At 29.1% G+C, this 21,582-nt stretch overlaps 2 protein-coding genes across 2 annotated transcripts; both read right to left on the bottom strand.

Annotated features, from left to right (window-relative positions):
- Positions 1-12,246: 12,246 nt before the first annotated feature.
- On the bottom strand, positions 12,247-12,954 carry EAE97_011584 (uncharacterized protein; the record flags this gene model as incomplete). Its single annotated transcript, XM_038882099.1, has 3 exons — positions 12,509-12,954; positions 12,422-12,455; positions 12,247-12,357 (listed from the first exon to the last, which is right to left on the bottom strand). The coding sequence occupies exons 1-3, from the start codon at positions 12,694-12,696 to the stop codon at positions 12,247-12,249; spliced, it is 333 nt and encodes a 110-aa protein (XP_038726997.1). The 5' UTR covers positions 12,697-12,954.
- A 1,239-nt stretch (positions 12,955-14,193) lies between these two features.
- Positions 14,194-21,231, bottom strand: EAE97_011583 (uncharacterized protein). The gene is made up of 4 exons (XM_038882098.1): positions 20,439-21,231; positions 20,051-20,374; positions 15,835-19,949; positions 14,194-15,776 (listed from the first exon to the last, which is right to left on the bottom strand). The coding sequence occupies exons 1-4, from the start codon at positions 20,596-20,598 to the stop codon at positions 15,174-15,176; spliced, it is 5,202 nt and encodes a 1,733-aa protein (XP_038726996.1). The 5' UTR covers positions 20,599-21,231; the 3' UTR covers positions 14,194-15,173.
- Between the last annotated feature and the right edge of the window lie 351 nt (positions 21,232-21,582).

Below are 21,582 nucleotides of genomic sequence, written 5' to 3'. Positions count from 1 at the left end.
AGCAGTGCATCTTCCTGCCATCTTCCCTTTGCCGCCATCGAATATTTCTTGGTGCCCGCCATGCTCAGCGTCAGCTCAATCCAATTAACAAATCTCATTCTTATTTCTTGAGGAACCAAACATATTGAGCCTAAATACTAGAGACTCTAAAACTTCCCTTCAACCTTCACACAAAGTGTGCTTCAAGCGTAGTTGTTAGCATGAACAGAAAACAGCACTTCGTTTAAGCCGATCGTATTAGACTGTTTTACTTCAAAATTGTTTGCTAGTTCGCTGACTGTTAACATCTCTTCCGCTGTAAGACTAAATTATATCCGTCTCCTCATTCTAGTAACCTATTTTTGACGCGGAAGCGGTGCTTACTCGTGCTACGATAGACGAGAGAAATACATGTTTTCATGCTGATCTTTGTATGTTTATGTGCATATATCATAACATAGCTACGAATGCGAAACTCATTGACATAAGACTGCGTTAATTGGATGTATTGTATATCATGGTTTAGGTATTGCTCAGTGACGTGGGGATCCGATTTGAACGGTGATGGTCGTCGAGTTATTTATAGATTACTCCAAGGCTTCTGTTATCGAGAGTCTAGTGATGCGAACGGCAAGTTCTGGAGAGGATGTAAGAGCTTGCTATCGTTTGGATTACATTATAAGTTAGTAGATTTAAGGAGAGAGGGAGGGATGAAGTAGCCCAAAAGCACTTGCTTTCAAAAGATAGATGAGAAGATCGCAATCTCTCGTTCCTCGTGTGATCTAAAGGGCCATCGTCGATGTTTGGAATTAATCAAAAATCTAGCTGAAGGAGGGATCATAAAGAGATACAAATGTCATGCAATACTCCCACAATCGAGAGTGAATTCTTGGATAGTAACGATGATTTGGAAGGGGAGTTGAATGAGACATGTGCAGACTCGAGCGCATTTGAGTGCGGAAGTGTCCTTTCAAGTAGGAGGATTTCATTGAGAGCTAGAAACATTCAGTATATCCTCTCAAGAAAAAACCAATTGGAAATGATCCAGGATGTCATTTCAGAAATGAAGTGATCATCAAGGAAGAAGAGGAAGGAAAGAAGGAAAGAGTGATCACTCAATTAGTTTTGGAGTGAGTACCATTAACAATTCAAAAACAAAAAAATGCTTGATCAAATGCTTACTTTTCGATTGTTTCGCGAAAAGGGCAGGATGGCAATGGAAGGAGGAATGAGGAGACGAGTTGGATTCCTTTAACTTGATGGATGTCCTTATTTCCTCACAAGAACATGATAACAATGTCGAAAGTCATAGTGATTTTCTGCATCAAATCCTGCTTCTTACCCTCAATTTTCTCCTGTATTATATTGCTCCCAATTACCTTCAAATTGTATCCAACGTCATCAATGATTCTCTATTATCTGATCTAAAGATTTCTTATTGTCGCTGCATGGATAGTCCAATAAGCGTAAATGAATGGTAACAATTTATCTCCCAAAGTTGTGTGAAGAAGAAAAAAATGGTCACAAGCATTAACCGATATCCCTACATCGTGCACGCCCCTGTATCGTGCACACTTTTATTTCTTTTAAAAAAGATATTCTAAATTCAATATATAATTAATCAATTATTGAGTTCTATTAATAATTATATATAATATATTATATTACTATTTATTTCTTATAAAGTAATCAAAATATAAAAAATAATTATTATATATAATTTATTCAATATTAAAATTATTAATATAAAAATATTATATATTAATTTATTTATTAATAAAAATAGCGAAAATTGAATTTTCAATTTCTTTTTTATAAATTTGAATATATTTTAATATAAAGAAATAAAAAAATCAAGTTTTTATATTATAAGTTTGATATTATATTAATATATTATTTTAAGTTTTTATAAATAATCTTTTTTTTAAAAAAAAATTGATTATAAATCAAGTATTTTATAATGATTTTTAATTTTTTTTAATTATATAATATTATTAATAGATTAATTTTGATTAGAAAACTAAAAATAAACTATATTTTATTAAATATATATATATATATTATCAATTATTAAAAAAATTATAAAATTAAATATTAGGATTATATAATTAATAATAAAATATTTCTAAAAAAGATTTTTTTTTTAAAAATTTTTAAAAACGGAATTAATTTGAATATTAATAAAAATAGAATATATTATAATATTAAATTATAATTATATTTAATCTATAAAATTATTAGAAATATTATAAATTTGAGGATTTTTTTTAAAAAATAAATTCTTTTAAAAATAGATTTATAATATCTTTTAGTTTTTTTAAAAAAATAATAGATTTATTTATTAAAAAATTAGAATATTTTATTTCATTTCTTGTTTTTTCGTTTTATATATTAATTTATAATATAATAAGTTATAGTTTTTAATTATTTATTATTTTTTTTATAATTTTATTATTATTATATTATATATTTCTAATATATAAAAATTCTATTTTCTAATTAAATCTAATAATAATTTCAAATTCTTAAAATCTATAAAAAAACATTTTAAAATATTTTAAAAAGAATTTTAAATTCTTTTTATTTTTTTGAATATTATATATATTTTTGAAATTATATTTAAAACTTAATTTTTTATTTTTTTTCAGAATTTCAAGCTTTTTTTCAATAATAATAATATAAATTAATTCAAAAAACTTTATTTTTAATAATATAAATTTATTCTAATATAGATTTTTATTAAATTATTAATATCTTAAAATATTATTTTTTAAAATCAATTAATGTTCTATTTGATATTTCAAATTTATTAAAAACTTATTATTATATTTAACTAATCTTCAATCTGTTTTTTATAAATTTTAATATTATTATAAGCAGTTTTGGATTTATAATCAATTTTTAATTCAATAAATTAAAGCGTGCAAGATACAGGGTCGTGCACGATGCAGGGATATCGGTTATGCATCATGACCACACGAAGTCACCCGTGTAACGACGCTATGGTAAGAAGACAAAATCCATTCAAACATCTCTCTTGAATTTCTGAGAACAATGATACAGTTTTCCTTCGATTTAATTATTCGCGCATACTCCATTACAATTGGAGATGGTGAGGAATATCTAAATGACATCATATCAGCTAGACGTTCGGTTGGCAGATGAAAGTCAAAGAGCGTGATTACTAGCCTCTGCCATTGGCATCAACAATATACTGGGCACCGGAAACCATCAACTGTGACATTATTCCTTGCTATTTGAGCCACGAGGTATCAGAAAATATTCCATCATCGCGAAAGGAATTCAATCAGTATCTGCGTTTTCGTTGAATGTCATTCTTACCTTTAACTCCACGGGTTCCTCCCTGTGGTGGCAGAATCCGTGGTTGACGAAGTAATCCTTTCATAATTGCCATAAATTCTATAATACCTTTATTATATATTGAATAAATCATTTTTAAAATATTAATATAATTAATCTGATTATTATATATAACAAAAGTTTTTTATTTTCAAGGTATTTTATTATTTTCAATAAAATTTATTGTTTCTTTTTATATTCAAATTCAAATATTATTATTTTTTATTATATTTGAAATATATATTTATATATAGATTGATTGTTATATTTTGAATTATATATATATTTATATAAAAATTTGAGAATATATAAATTAAGATTTTATATGAATTACAAGATTATAAGTAAAAAATATATAAAAATAATATTATAAGTTTTGTAATTAGTTTATTTTTATTCTTTTTTATTCCTTTTTATTTTTAAAATTATAATATCTCTATTATCAAGTTTTTAGATTATATATCTATTCAATTTCTTTTTTATATTTTAATATAATTATTTCTCTTTTATTTAATATTTATAATTATTAGAGTATCCTTTTAAATCTCCTTATTTTTTTAAATCGAATTTCTATTTCGACTATTTTGATTAAATATTTTAAATAGAGAAAACTTTAATATATTATAACTTTCTTTTATTATATTATAATAACAAAAGTATATTATCCTCCAACCTCTATTTATTCTTTTTAAATATAAATTATTATATCTCTTTTATATATATTTCCCTTTATTTTCAAGAGGTTTTTTATTAATATTCTTTTATTTATTAATATTCTTTTATTTATTAATACTCTTTTATTTATTAATACTATTCTATTTATTAATATTATTTTATTTATTAATACTTTCTTATTTATTAATATTTTTTTGTTTATTAATATTATTTTATTTATTAATATTATCTTGTCTTTCAATATCTAATAAATTCTTGGTTTTTAAATTATTTTTTTTGAGATTATGAATAGATTGGGATTGTAATAATAAAGTTTTTAATAAGGTTAATATTATTTTTATTAAACTTAATATTATATTTAATCTTTAAATATTTATATTCTTAATATCAAAAAGAGACAATAATTCTATTTCAATAAAATATATAATATTTCTTTGAATATTTTGATATTATTAACCTTTGAAATCAGATATTAAACTTTTATTTTATTCAAATATTTTTATAAAATATTAAATTTAATAAAATCTGATTTTTTTTAATATAAAACTTATTTTTTAAAAAATTTATAAAACCTTGATTTCAATATCTTTTTTTTTTAATATTATAAATCTTTTTTTATTATTTTATCTATTTTATATAATAATAATATAAATAGTATTTATAAACTATAAATTCTTGAAATCATTTAAATTAAAAAACTTATTTAAAATATCGTTTTGAATATATTATTGAAAAATAAATGACAATACTTTCTAATTATAGAAATTATTTTGTTTTTGTATATATTTCAATTGATTTTGTATATAAATCTAGAAATATATAAATATATTAGAATTATAATTATTTTTGAAATATTAAATTAAATATTTTTTTATTATATTAAAAATTATCTTGAAATTCATTATTGTTTTTTTTCTATATTCAGATATTGTTATACTCAATATCAAAGTAATAGGTAATTTATCAATGGTGGTTGTATAAATTAAAGGATTTTGTTATTTAAATTGATTTTTTTGAATTGGGATTTAAGACAGAATTCTATTATACTTTATTGAGGTAGCAGAAAACTGTAATATATTAAATATAATTTTGTTTGATAATCTTTGAATAGATTAATAATATAAATAATATAAAATTGTTATTTAGAAAAATATCTAATACTTTTAAATATACTTAGGATTATTAATATTCTATATCTACATCCTAACACCTATCCCAATCTTATTAATATTTTTTTAATAATGCTTTTATTTATATTTAATGCTTTTAATTTATAAAAATAAATGAATAAAAACAAATAAAAACAAGTAAAAACAAATTTAAAAAAAATCAGTTTTTATACCCTTGGAAATCTTTTTGTATTATAATAAAACTAATATTATTAATTTCTATAGTTTTTTTTAATATTTATTATAATAATCCAGTATCCCTTTTCATAATAATAATTCGTTTTGTATATTATATTATATCCTATAGAACTATATATTTTAATATATATTTATATAAAAGGAATAAAAATTTATTATTAAAATAAATAATTAATATTATTTCTATAGTTTTTTATAACACTTTAATTACTAAGAATTAAAATCAGAAATTTATTCTAATCATTTAAGCTATTTATTATATAAACCTTATAAACACTACTTGGGGGATAAAATTTATTTAAATATTGATATAAAACTTAATTTCTTTTGATAAAAACTCTATATAAAATTAATTTGATAATTCAATATCTAAATTTAATAAACAATTTCTATTTATTTAGATTATAAATTCTCTTTTTATTAAATAAAAGCCTTTTTGACTTATATCTGGAAATAAGTATTTTAGATTTCTTAATACTTTTCTTAATTTTAGACTTTTTATTAATAATAAACTTTTTTGTTTTAGTGTTTTTGATTGTTTTACTATTATATTGACCCCTTATATTTTTTATATAATCTTTAGATTTAATAAAAAGAGAAAATAGAATAAAAAAGTTTTAATAAAATAAAACAAAGGAGTTTTAATAAAATAGAATAGGGGAGTCTTGATAAAATAAAATAAAAGAGTTTTGATGAAATAGAATGAGAAAATTTTAATAAAATGGAATAGAGAAGTTTTAATAAAATAAAATAAAAGATTGTTTTTGAAAATATTTTAAAAAATAAAGGAAAAAAAGATTTAGTTTATAAGTTAGAATATTCTAAAGTTTTTATAAAACTTTTTGATTTGTTATATTCCCTGATTACCTAGTGATTTCTATTTTTCTTAATTTAATAAGTTCCTATAAATACTGTTTTGTATTAGTATTATAAGATTTTTTATATTATTAAAAAAGATTGAAATACTTTATATATAATTTTGAATTTTTTAATAAATAAAAATATTAATAGTATTATTATAATAGAATTGGAAGTTATATATATTAAAGAAAATAATTGTAATTATAATCTTTTTATTGTAATATTATTTCAAATTAGAAAAGAAAAGTGTTTATATAAAAAATTCCAAAATTCTGTTTATAAAATAAATAAAATAAATACAATTATATAATTTGATATATCATTTATATCTCCTTTACTTTTTAATATTAATTGAAATTAATGTTTATAATTAATTATTATTTTTCGAGTTTTTTTATAATAAAAACTTATTCTTCCTTTTAATTTAATTTATATTTCAAATATTAATTTAATTAAATCAAAATATTTGAAAGATATTTATATTTCCTATTTAAGATTATATTTTTTAAAAAATTAAAGATATTGCAATAATCAAAAAGTATTAATAATAAAATTCCTAATAAATATTATAAAAATATAAATGAATATTTATTCAATTCTTATTTTATTTATAAACAAAAAAGATAATAGAATCTTTTTTTTGATATATATATAATATATAAAACCAAAAAGAATATAAAAATTAAAATTATTTATTATATTAATAAATTAAAAAAATCTTTATTATATTAAAATATAAATAAAAATAATCGAAAAGTATTGGAAGAGAAAAAGAAGAGAGAAATTCTTGATTTAATAAAAATTGAAAAATAGATATCAGATTGTAATATTTATTAATTTATTTACTAATTTTTAATAATTTTAAATTTAATTCGAAAATAAATAAATTTATTTTAAATAAAATTGATTTATTTAATTCTTTAATTGAAATCGGTAATGATATTGATTTATAGTTTGAAATGAATGAGTAGGAGGATAATAATAATCTTTTTGATTTTGAAATTATTAATAATAATAATAAAAATAAGTTTAGTGATAATAGCTGTTTAAATAAGAAAAAAGAAGAGAAAGAAATAAATGAAAAAGAGAAAAAAAAAGAAGATAGTAAAATGGAAATGGATATTAATAATTTTGATAAAAAGGAAATAAAACAATTAGAAAAAGAAATAGAATTCGAGATTTTTGATAAATAAAAAGAGTATATCAATAATAATATTTGAGGGAGATTAAATAAAATAGATTATTTTTCTATAGAATTTTAAGCTTTAATAATTTAAACTAATAATAAAATAGATTATAATATAAATTTATAATCTTTTATATTAAAAGGATTATTGAAGTAAAATATATTATAGATTAAAAGCTATTTTACAGACTTTGATTTTCGATATATTATTATTAGATTATAATTAAATAATTTATTAAGGGATAAGATTAATTATTAATTATAATTTTTGCTTTTAGATTTAATAATCTTTTTTTTTAAAAAAAAATAAAATAAAAAAAAGACTTTATATTTTTTATTTATATTTTTTATTTATATTTTTTATTTATATTTTTTATTTATATTTTTTATTTATATTTTTTATTTATATTTTTTATTTATATTTTTTATTTATATTTTTTATTTATATTTTTTATTTATATTTTTTATTTATATTTTTTATTTATATTTTTTATTTATATTTTTTATTTATATTTTTTATTTATATTTTTTATTTATATTTTTTATTTATATTTTTTACTTATGTTTTTTATTTATATTTTTTATTTGTATTTTTTATTTGCATTTTTTATTTATATTTTTTACTTATGTTTTTTATTTATATTTTTTATTTGTATTTTTTATTTGCATTTTTTATTTATATTTTTTATTTGTATTTTTTATTTATTAAGCAAATATTTTGAAATTTATTAATATATTTAGGTATTTTAAGAAATTATTATATTAATTATTTGATTACTTATAAAGAACTATTTAATGAAATCTTTTTATATAAACTCCAGAAAAATTAAATCGATTAATAAATTAATTAAATTTTGATTATTTTTTCTTTTCTAATCTATATAAATAATAAATCTATTTATAAAAAAAGTATAAATATAATATAAAACAATATAGATTTTAGTAATCAAAGTAAACTATAATCCAGAAAAATAAGGATATATAGAATTTACTTTTTTTTCTAAAAGAAAATAAAAATTCTGAAGAGTATATTGAGTTTCTATATATTTTTTTAAAGTATAATATAAAAAAATTAAAAAATTATTTTTATTTATAATTTTCAAAATAAGAGGGATATATAGTAATAACAATAATAATAGTAATAATAGTAATAATAGTAATAATAGTAATAATAGTAATAATAGTAATAATAGTAATAATAGTAATAATAGTAATAATAGTAATAATAATAATAATAGTAATAGTAATAATAATAATAATAATAATAATAATATTACTAATTCTAATATAAATTCGAAAATTGTTTATATAGATATTATTATAATAAAATATAATCTTTGAGAATTATTAAAAAGTATATTAATAAAAAATATTGTATTAATATATAAATAAACAAAAATAATCAAAATATTTATTTCTCTAAATTGAAGAAAGTATATAATTATTGAAGATATTTAATTAGTAAATTAATTAATTAAATTACTTTTTATAAATATAATCAAAAGAAATAATCTTTTAATATTTATATTATTAATAGTAATAATTGATGTTTAAAAAAGATATCTAATTTTAATATAAATAATAAAAAAGATAATAATATTATTTGGGGATATATAGAGAACAAAGTTAGGAGAATATTAAATAAAATTTAAATAATAAAGAACTTTTTAAATATAAGGAAGAGGGGAGATATAAGAAGGTAATAGTTTAAATTGAATATAGATTTAGAGTTTATAATTCGAGAACTAAATTATATATAATATAATTCAAATAAGGATCTGGATAATAATAATATGAATAATAATAATAAATCTAATAGCAATAATAAATTAAATTAAATAGATTGGAATAATCTAAATATTTTTTATTTTATTTGATAATAAATTAATTTTTAATAAATATTAAAATACTAATTAATTAGATTATATTTGAAATATAAATTATATATATTAAATAATAAAAGATAATTGAATTTATTATAAAATATAGGAATTATATTATTAATATTTTTAATTCCTTTTCAAATATTTGAAGAAAGAATATATAGTTTTGAAATAAAATAGGTTTATAATCTGAATAGATTGATTATTATATTAAAAATTATATGATTTATATTGGGAATAAAAATATAAACAATTCTTATAATTATAAATTATATAGGGAATCTAGATGGTATAAAAAAATAAATAAAAAAGGAGAAAAATATTCAAAAAAATAATATATCTTTTTTTCTTTAAAAAGGAAATTAAGTGTATAATTCAGATTTTCTAAAACTAAATATTTAATAACTTATAAAATTAGTTTTAATAGAATCAAAAATCAAAATAGAAATAAAGAATAAAAGAATATCTTTAATAACAATTTATATTAAAATTATTATAAAAAAAAGCTTAATTTATTTTAGAAATAAGATATTTCTATATTCTGTTTTTATAAATTAATATTAATTAAAAGTATAATAGAAGATATAGTTTTAATATTATTATAAGATGGTGTTTAAATAATTAGAATTAATAATTATTATATATACCCTATTATTCTATTTAATCTCAATCTTTTTCCAAATAAATAAATAAAAAAGAAAAACTTTTTATTATCTTATTTGATATTAGAATTAAGAAAAATTAATAATTTAAATTCTTTTTTGTAATTTATAATAAATAAAATACTAGTTTTAGATAAGGATATTTATAATCTAGATAAATATAATGGTTTTAAGTATTAATTATATAATTTTTTTATGAATAAATTATTTGTATTATATATATAGATTATTATTATATCTAGGGATGGTTCTGGGAGAATTGAGGTTATAGAATTAAAGATATTTAGTAATATATATTGCTTATATTATTATTATATAATATATAGTATTTACAAATCTAATAATGATTTTTATTATATCCTATATATTATAGCTCAATTATAAAATAAAGATTTAGAATTAAGAAATAATATTTGATTTCAATTGAGAGAATAGAAAGGAATACAAATAAATAAAATAGCAAAAGATAAATATTAGGGATTTGTATATAGTTTTATATTATTCAAATTCAAATTAATTTATTTTATAAAGAATATTAGGATTAATATAATATATTATATTTTATAAAATATAATATAAAATCTTCATTTTTTATAGGAAAATAAATAGTTTAATTTGAATAATAAGAAATTCTATAAGAAAAAATTAAAAAATTAAAAAAAAAACAAAAACAATAAAAAGACAAGGTATTATTATTAATATTAAGGGAAGGAAATCCTTTACTATATAAAGTAAGGAATACGATTATATTATAGATATTAGATTTAAAAGATATTAAATATGATTTAAAGAATCAAAGAGAAAATAAATTAAATAAGAAAATATTTTTAGTATTATATATTGTATTAGAAAAAGAATAATATTAATTAAATATTATTTAAGAAGAGATAAGATATATAATTTCTTTATAATTTGGATAAAATATTAGATATATAAATAAATATTGAAAGGAATATAAAGCTATAAAATAAAAGAAGTTTCTAATATAAAATGGAATTATTCTTTTAATAAATTTATTAGAATTTGAATTTTATTTAGAGAATTTTATTCTATTAAAAGATATATATATTTTATATTGTAAAAGATTGATATTAAAGGAAGATATAGATAATCTTGAATAGAAATCAAGGGAATTTATATAAATGTTTTAAAAATTATATTATTAGAGCAAAGAAGATTATATAAAAATATATAAGATTAATTAGTATTTTTTACTTTATTTGGGTATAAAAATCCAATCTCTCAAATTTTTATTTATATATAAATAGAAAAATTCTAATATGAAATAGTAATACAAATTAGAAATTTAGATTTAGAATAGGTGTTTTGGGTATAATTAATAGAAAGATATATTAATATTTATAAGAATATAATAATTAATATGGTTAATATAAATAAAATTCTATTATATCAATTAATATAAATAGAATATATAAATTATTTATTAGAATTCAAAAGTTATTATAAATAGAAGAAGAGTTATCTGGAGTAAGGCTTAAAGTTTCTAATAATATTTAGGGTATTTCTTGATATGAATCTAAATTGTATGCAATTTAGTTTAATTAAATAGTATTTTAGAAAAAAAGATTTAAAATAATGATTAATTAATAAGAATTTTATAAAGTTTTTTAAAAAAGTAAGAATTAATATTGATATAATAATAGAAACGAAAATTGGGTAAAGTATTTTAATAAAGAATTGTAATGATTTGTATGTATAGTGGTATTTAAAAAAAGAAATTAGGGAGTGATATGGAAGGGTATAAATTATTATATAAAATTATAATTAGAAAAAAATTATAATAATATAAAAGTTTTGTTTTATATGAAAATATAGAAAATGGGATTTTTTAATAATTAATGGATTTGTTAATAAGAGATTTGGTAGATTGAAGATTATAAAATTAAAAGAAATAAGGGATATTATTGGGAGAATAAAAATGATGAGAGATTATAAAAATTATTGGGATGGGTTTATAGTATTGATTTTATAAAATAAGCTTTATTTTGATTAAAAAATTGAAAATATCTTATATTATAATAATATTATTTTTATATTTGTTTATAATTAAATTCGAAAATAATCAATTTTATAATTATATTTTTATTTTTTTTATCAAAATTTAATAATAAATGAATCGCAAAAAGAACCGATTTGATTTGTTAGTAATAAAAAGCTTTATTTATTATTAACAAATATATATATCAATATTGTAATGTATAAAATAGAAATTTATATAGGGATTTATATTGAATTTATCTTCGTCCGGAATATTAACTTTGCCACCACAGGGCCTGCTTCTGTCCCCCACAACAAACATATGGACCATTTAGCGGGGCATTTTGGGGCCATCCTCGCGAAGTCGCAATTTCCCGTTGGAGTTTCTAGCAAAGTGTTAATAATTTCTGTGGGATTCTAATACCATCTGGCCTTTCCGTTACAACGAACTCTTATGTGACCCAGCTTCATTCCGAGTATTTGCCTATCATTGTTAGTAGTTTCCTTTACCCCAACTTCTACTCTCAGTCTACTCACATATCCTTCTCGGTGATATCCTTCACCACCTTCCAATTATCAAATCCTGCATCCATCAAGCGATTCAGATAGTATAGCATCTGAAGTCTGTTAAATATCATCTGAAGTTCTCTGTCCGGAGGATTCATGTCTGGCAGATCCATGTTTGGTAGACCAAAGTTCGAGAGATCCATATCAGGAAAATCCATCTTTGGGAGTCATTTATTGCGAAGTTCCTCAAGAAGATATTGAAGAACAAAAGTCTAGATTGCGAGAAAACTGGGGAATGGAGCTCCTTGCGCCTTGCTTCAAATGCAGTGAACAGGATAATGCCAACTTTACCTGCGCGCTGAGATTCAAGCAGCGAATCATCAATTCCATGTCGGGCTTGCATACCGGATTTGATACCGCATTCGGCTTCTCTTCCTATTTGACCTGCGCACCTCGAGTGCAATGCTTGACCATAATATAAAAGCCTTGTATTAAGCACACAGATGCGCTAAATCTTTGATACACTTTAAAGCCATGGTATGGTGCTATGTCATCCAAATGAACGACAAAGACTACCAGTAAACGGAAGCCTCTCTAGAGAAAACCCGCCAAATATTCACATAGAACAGCGCATCCAAAAACATCCCCTCAATCAACCATGTGCAACTATTACCCTCGCCACCTGTTCAGAACCCCTTTCAATCGCTTTCGAAGCAATCAGGATCCCCATAGAAAGTGTAATTTCGAACCGAACCATCATATTCTTCGGAGATACGTCCGGTATTCGCTTCGTCTAGGCACGAGCCACATGAGAGAAATGTGACATGTCCATGCTGATGCTGGCACGGGAGTTCTCCGTGCATCTTTCCACGAGACATCACTGGATTGCCACTCTGAAAGCCATGTCGCGATTGGAACGTCTTATTATCGGGCATTCGGAATCGCACCTCTCGACGGGTTGGGAAAAAGCCACATCAAAGACCGGTTATGTAACTCGGGTAACACAAAAGGGGGAAAATGTTTGAGGGTCGGTAGATTGCACGGACAATCTTCTCCATAGTATACATTCATTGTCCGATTACGAGAAATTCCTCTGGATGAATAATCTCCCTTGAGCATCATTTATTTTTCGATATGTTGTTTAAAATCTCTGGCACAGAGCTTCTTGTTTGAAGAACCTGTGAGGTCTTTGAATGTTTCAAATGGCGCGAATAACTTGAAACTCCCAGAAGCACTGCATCTCTGAGCTGCATCGAGTCTCACCACGATACAGTCGTTGCCACGTAAACATGGCAAAAAAAGGAAATATCAGCCATTTTTACTTTTTGTCATATCAAACAATAGCCCTATCTTTGTGGAATTGATTGGTGTGATAAGAAACTAAGATTGTGTTGAAAGTTGATTTACAAGTATATCAAGATAAGAAAATAATGTGAATTCTTTCGATGAGGGCAAATTTCCCCCCAAAATTTGATATTGGCTGAGATGTATTCCTAGGTCATCGCCCAAAGAATGGATACGGAACTGCGAAGAAGGTTTTCACTTGAGTGAGAGAGTGAGCGCTCGAATATACGGTTTTACTGATTCTCAGCTCAAGAACCCCAAAACCCACGTTTCGACAAGGCGAGGAAAAAAGACAAAATTCAAAATTCAAAGATGCAATACACGCCTCAAACATATCACCCAAAGCACCACGCGCACGAAGACCGCGTATAGGGTAAGTCATCATTCTATTTGTTCTTGATGTGCGCACTATCATCATATTTCGTACTCCAGATATCGTCCTCATCTCCTCTCTAGTGTTGCCTAATCAACCGGATTTCCCTTCTTCCTCCTTTTCTTTCTGCTATGATGTTTCATGCTACCTCAAATCCAGCAAGGTAGTCGCTCTTGTGCATAAAAATCCGATTGAAATGTTGATCTCATTTTTGTCATTATTCTCCACTATCACCAGGAACTTTTCGTCTACCCGTTTTCCTCCTCAACTCCTTCATCTTCCACCACCGGTATGTATCTTCGCCAACCAGAAAACCCATTATGCAAGCACCATCCGCCACCCAACAAAGTTCCCCTCAAGCTATCTTTCCCTCCCCACCATATCACATCAAGAATCAAAACTAAAAATCTCTATCTGAGCATAATAAAAATGTGTTTCCTCCCAAACAGTAGAAAGAAGAATCAAAAAGCAAAATTGCAAAGTTCATTCGCTAGTCTAAACAAGCAAACAAGCAAATTAGAGAAGTGTAAACATCAATGCCGTTCATTGCCGTTTTCGTTTCGCTCCATAAAACACCTTCGCCAATTCAAAATATCAAAAAAGCAAAAAAGGTCTTCTGCGGTGCAAAATAAAATAAAAGAAACAAGTTGGAAAATTTTGTGGTATCTCGTAAAATCGCGGGACGTTAAAGTACAAATAAATAAATTGGTGAGTATGGTGAAGCAAAAACTCGATTCTAGACCACCACTTTCATGCCGCAGTCGCGATGTTTGAATATTGCTTGTAAGGAGTGCTCCCAATTTTCGCAGGTTTGCGGTGAAATGTTGTGGCAAGTGAGTTCGTTGTGACAAATTACAGTGGCGTGAATTAGATGTAGATGTAGGTAAGACAGACGGGAATAAATCGTAAAGCGAAAGCTGGAAGTGTCGCAAGAAAACGCAATTTGAAAATGTTGATACAGGACTTCGGATTATTCTTTTAGAAACAATTCAAACTGCCCTTCTTCTTTTTCTTGCTGCTAAGAGCGTTCATACGTTCTTCAAGGTGAGCTCTCGCGAGCTCGGCTTCTTTTCTCTTGCGCTTCTCTTCTTCGACTTGCATTAAGCTCCAACGATTTTCCTTCTCGGCATTGCCATTCTTGGCCTTCTCCTCGGCAGCTTTCAGTTCAACTTCCAGTTCATTGGCACGTCTTCTCCATGCATCACAATCGGCTTTGACCTTGTTGCTTTGTTTCTCGAGATCTGTGAGAGCCTCTTCGAGGGTGGATGTGAGCTGCTTTTCAGCGAACAGGTGCTTCTCGATAGTGCGGATACGAGCTTCTTGGTCCTCTTGAATTTGAGTTGCAGCTATGTCTTTACTATTGCGAGTATTGAAGCTACTTTGTGTAGGTGTTGGTGGAACTGGCGATGTTGAAGGAGCGGGTCCTGTCTGTGCAGTTCCCGAATTTCCAGGTAGTGGCGGTAGAGGAATTGCCGGGGGTGGTGATGGAAGTGAAGTCACGGATGCCGATTTGTGGAGTCTCGAAGTCATCGAGTTGGAACGCTTGTTGCTGGCTTCGGATTGCAAAACTTCGTATTTGGCCTATTGAATGAGTCAGACATACTTGATACACAAAATGAAGTCGAGCTTCGCAACTTACCTGAAGAGTGGCTAATTCCTCTTTGATCGCATCCAGCTCAGTCTGAGCACGAAGGGCATTTGCATTGGCTTCGTCTAGTTGAGCATTACGCTCTGTTTGGAGTGTAGACAAACGATTGTTAGCAGCTTGATGCTCATCGAAATTTGAGGCAAGTTGGTCCTCAAGCTCTTCTACTAATCTTGAATTTTTCTTGTTCTTAGTTTCAAGATCGTGCAGCTCCTTCCTCAAAGCTGCTAGTTGATCTGCGACTGTAGCATTTTCGTCTCTCAATCTTGAGCCATCGGTGGTCTTGGCCAAAAGATTAGCCAGTTCCGCCTTGGTATCCTCAAGCTCCTTCATGACAGACTGGTTTATGGTTGACAACTCTTTAGTGAACTTCTCGAGCTCGCCGACTTTAGCTTCTTGATGCGAAAGCGCTTTCTGGCTTGCAATGAGATCTGCGATCCTATCTTGTAGTTTCTCTGTGCTGACGTCGACTCCAAGTGCAAGCGCGACCTGGGTAGCGATCTTTGTCAGATCATCTCGCGCGTCAGAGAGCTCTCTTGTCAGTGCATCGGTGCTTTCTTGATGTTTAGCCATTAACTCGTTTACCTGAGCCTCGTGGTCAGCCTGGCTATTTGAGCGAATTTCCTCAATTTCCTTTGCATGATTTGCGTTCAAGAGGGATATTCCTTCGTGGTGGGCCTTGAAAATGCTCTCATGCTCGGCGATCTGTTCTTCCAATCGATTCACAAGAATTTTGTGCCCTTCCATCTCAGCGGAGACAATATTTTTTGACTGGATGGCTGCCTCGAGCTGTTCACGAGTTGTTGCATGGGCTTGCTCGAGCTCAGCAAATCGCGAGACGTTTGCAACAACAGAAGCCTTGTGTTCCTCAACTTCTCTTTGCAAGTTTGAAACATGCGTGTTATGATCTCCAACTTCGCGGATCCTATGCTCCCCACTCCTTACCAGGCTTGTTAATTGTTGTTCCAATTCAGAGATAGTAGCTTCGAGCGTATTTTGAGAACTTTGCATAGAAGACAACACAGCCTGATGCTTTCCTTCCCAATTGATAACTTCTGCTTTCAGCTCTGCTATTTTTCTTTCATGATCATAATCGGCTCCGTTACCCTCAGAAGTATCTTGGTCAGCAGAGTTGCCATTAACCATATGATTGAGATTGAGAGAAGTCCGAAGAGATTCGATTTGCTGAAGCAGCTCCTTTTCACGAGCATTGTGAGTCTCCTGGAGCATTCTGACTTGGTTCTCTGAGTTGATAATCTGGTCCTGCATAGCTGAAACCAGCGACATATCCATGGGTGACGCCTTCATGCTCGATCTCTCTCTTGCAAGCCCACTAATAATAGTTGTCTTGGTTTCCAACTCCTTCTTGACTGTACTGACATCGGCCTCGAGCTCCTGAATGCGCTCTGAGCGGGTATGTAATTCGTGCATGGCGGTGTTCAAGTTTAACTCAAAGTTCGCCATAACATCAGGATCATGCTCAAAATTTTCCGCTGCAATATTCCTCAAAGAGGCGAATGATCTATGAGCCCGATCGATAATCATAACGTTTTGGCTGGATTTGCGGCGTATAACTGGCGTGCCCGAACGTGGTGATGTAGCTTCGGCATTCATTCTCGCCTTTGAAACCTCGGCCTTGAGCTCCTCCATGCGATCAAGAGCCGCTATGTGTTCTTCTTCTAATTGGGCATATTTCTCAGCAAGCATCACTTGTGCCTCTTCGTGCTCCGCGCCTAACTTTCTCAAATTGTCAACTTCCGCCGCACTCGTCGTATCACTGGCCTCGTCTGAGGTAGCTACCGAGTCCGAATTTTTGATCACGGCTTCAGCATCAGATTGTTCTACGGTAGTGGGTAGTTCCCCAGCTGAGGACAATTCCGATGAAAGTGATCGCGAGGATGAGTATTGTCCTCCACCCTTTAGCTCGTTCACCCTCGCGTCTGCTAAAAAAGAAGCTGTTCTTGCCGTAGTAGTCGACAAAATAGAATCACGTGCACCGGTACTACGGGCTTCGTCAACAGCGTCTTGAAGTTCGGCCAGTGTACGAAGAGCTTCTTCATATCTGTTTGAGAGAAGATCATATTCGCCAACAGTAGCTTCATGCTCAACTCTTAGATCAACGAGTTCTTGGGTGACACTTTCGAGCTTATCCTCGACAAACTTTGACTGAGCCGGGCTTTGTGGCGCATACTGGCTATCGATTTCCTCACTTAAACTTTTCAGGGGAGTGTCGAGGTCAATTGACTCTCCACGATCGGCGGGGCCATCAGTCTCGGGTCTGATGCCATTTGCGGGACTTACTGAGAAATCCTCATCACTTTCGTTGTCGGTCTCTAGAATGACGTTCTTTTGATTTCTCCTACTTGCAAGGCTTTGTCGACGGCTATTCATACCAATAGAGGATCGCTTGCTATTCGGGGCTTTATGTTCGTCGCCATTTTTTCCTTCCTGCTGAATACCATCCAAATCATAAAGCAGGCTGTCCAATTTCCCAAGACTTCGTTGGCGTTCAATAACATGCTCCAATCGATCGATCTCACGTTGCATCAGTTCTGAATCTTGATCGGCCTCGGCTAAGCGTTCCTCGAGAGTCGAGATGTAGTCTTCGGAAGTAGCTTCATTTTCGCGAATGCGAGCAATCTCTTTGCGGAGCTCCATGACAATTGCCGAATTTTTGTCTTCGCCTGAAGTATGGCCTTCGAGCCTTGTTTCTAAGTCATGTAAATAGCTTTCTGTATTAGCTTCTCGATCGGCCAGTTTTTGCAAGCGTGCTTGAAGTTGTTGATTAACTGTCTCGGCATAAGCACACTTTGCTTCTTTTTCCAAAAGTTGAGTTTCGGTATTGGATAAAGATGATCGAGTGTTAGAAAGAGAATGTTCAAGACTCTGAATCGTTTTTTCGTATTCGAGGACTACTTGTTCAACCGCCTCGGCGAATGAGTTCGAGCGTTTTAGTCTCTCTGTGGCACTGTCACCCAACGTATTTTCATGAGCCTGATTATCAGCAACTTCCTCATCCCTGGCTCTGGCTAATTCCGCGATAAGCTTAGCATGTCGTTGGCTAAGGGCTGTGTAATTTTCCTGCGTGTCAAGTAGCTGATTATGCAGTTCCACTTCTCGTTCGTTTTGTCGCTCGGGCCTCTCACTCGTGGGCTTGCTACGACGATCACCCCCGCTTTCACTGTGCTTAATCTGATCCCGAAGAAAAGCGACTTCGGCTTTCAGGCGGTCGATGACAGCTTGTTTATCGCTCTCATCTGAAACTTGCTGGATTCGAGGCTTGCTTTGAATTGCGCGGGCACGCTGAGCATATTGCACTGTATTCAGAGTTTCGCTAAGGTGAAATTCGGCCGGCGTGACACACGCAATCATGTAAGTGATCGCGTTACCTCCAAGTGAATCCTGGAGTAACCTAGTGAGTTTAGAGTCTCGGTACGACACGTGGGATCCGGCTTGTCGGGATGACAGTTGCGATATAACTTTGCCCAAACTAGCCAAACCAGCATTGATGGAAATACCTTCTTTAGCTCTTTCTCCTTGTGCGCCGGTGTTTTTCAATCTCTCACTGCCAGCTAAATCGACAAAATGGAATTTGCTGTCAATTGTGACCACTTCTCCACCATTCATGGCTTCTAGTGGAACGGAAAATCTCTTTTCAGCACCTGGTGTTACCTTCGATTTGCGCTGGACCAGATTCAAACTGAATACAGCATGAGATCGTGAAGATTTGGCGTTGATCGCGGTTGCATCGGTTTGGCGAATCATAGACCCGAAGTTTAGTGCCGCCATGAGATCTTCCACAGTATTAATCTCGACTTGGTGTAATCCGGTAAGAAGAATATGACCCTTGGTGTTCTCTCGAATATTGACCACCTCTCGTTCATGAGCTGGTGTATGTTCGGGAACTAGTAAATCTCGCAGCTGCTCGTTGTAAATTTCGACATACGTTGCCTTGAGACTCCAAGTTTTGTCCTCCGCAGACACAGCAGCAGGAATCGTGGAGTACCTCTTGGGAGCTCTTAGACCAGTCATGGAGCTCCGATTGGATTGCTGCGGTTTCCCGCCGCCGAGTTTCTCAAATATTGCCATCGCCGCACGTGGAATAACACCTAGAAAATTGCACATATATTAGCATCTTCCCCATTTGAGCATCATAGCACGTTGTGCAGCAGCCCAATATCGGATTGAGTGCGACGGATCTCGAACTCACCCATAACCTCGGATTTTCCTTGCTCGCCTGGACCGGATGTACCCATTGTGAAGGACTTTCCAGCACCAGATTGTCCATATGCCAGCATAGAGACATTGTATCCCTGAATGAAAGCATTTGTACTCTCGACCAGATATTCCCAAATTCCTTCCTGGTCCACATCTTCACTAAATACTCTGTCAAATACGAATATCTTCTTTCCCTGGGGAGATTCGATTGCTAAGTTTGTGGGCGAGGTAACCTGTACCATAGGTCGTTGAAATCTTTGTGGGATGAGATCGAAGCCAGGATCGGTTGGTCGGAGGGGTGGTCTAACTCGCACAGCTGCAGGAGTAACTCATATTAGCATTGTGAGCGGCACATAAAAAATCGATCAGAACTTCCTTACCAACTTTGACTGCAGTTTTGCCATCTTCGTCCGAGGCTCGACTTCCTCCAGTTTTACTACTCATGCTCATCCCACTATTCGATCTTGGTACTCCTTTCATCATTGCGCTTGCGGGCCTAGGCAGACTCACTTGGGGCGATTCTGGAGGGGAGCTGGCCATGGCTCTACTGGAGCGTTCGTTGCGACAAAATGTTCTGGAGACCGCCGTGTAATATTATGTCGTTGTGATTGTAGATAAATTGGATGATGTTTGAATAAGTAATCAGAAGGTGTTGGAAATAGTCAACCGCCAACGCAAATTCATTGATTGAAGATTGGCCGAATGAGAGTGGATAATATTGTAGTTGAAGAATCGAGTGCTGCAGGTTTTGATTTCCTTTCTCTCTCCTCTCCTGTTATTATCCAGGGTGTATAATGCTTCCTTTTTTTTCGACTGACCAACAGGACCAACCAGAGAGGTAAGCGAAGTGTTGGAGATGAACACGCGTTATGGTTGTTGTCGATTTATCAACAACTAAGATATTGAATATGTAGATATCTTTCCTTTCAACGCGTCCTGAATTACTTTTAGGATATGCGGTATTAATGCAGGTTGAGAAGTATGAACAACAATATGTGGTATCAAGGGATGATTAGGTATACAAAAACGATTGGAGATGATGTGAGGTCTGAGGGGGAGAGAGACAAGACGAGAAAGACAGTGGTAAATTTAGTAAAGGGCAGTTTGCGCCGGATGGTGAAAAAGAATGGATCGCGATTGTACGGAGCATGTAATATGTATATATGTATGTATGGGTGGGCGAGTGTATGTATGTATGTATGTATGTATGTAGTATGTAGGTAGGTATGTGCGAAGTATGTACAGAGCATGCACTGTGCAGGAAGTGAAGGATGTGAAGAATTACGAATGAGGGAAGATTCACGCAGACCAATCCTAAAGCTTCGACTCGGCGGAGACTATGAAGGAAAGGATTGAAATGGGGAATTTGCGGTGCAGTTCGTGGGTCTGCGGAAAGTGGCCATGGCGAATCTGTATGTAGTATGTAGTATGTAGTATGTACGATGTACGATGTACGGAGTAGGTAGTCTGTAATTATGGATATATGTGTGCCTAGGTCGCATCTACCGTATAGTATTCAGTATA

Source organism: Botrytis byssoidea (genome assembly GCF_014898295.1).
Source record: "Botrytis byssoidea strain MUCL 94 chromosome Unknown BBYS_039, whole genome shotgun sequence".
Lineage (NCBI taxonomy): Eukaryota > Fungi > Ascomycota > Leotiomycetes > Helotiales > Sclerotiniaceae > Botrytis > Botrytis byssoidea.
This window is presented reverse-complemented; position numbering and strand designations above follow the sequence as displayed.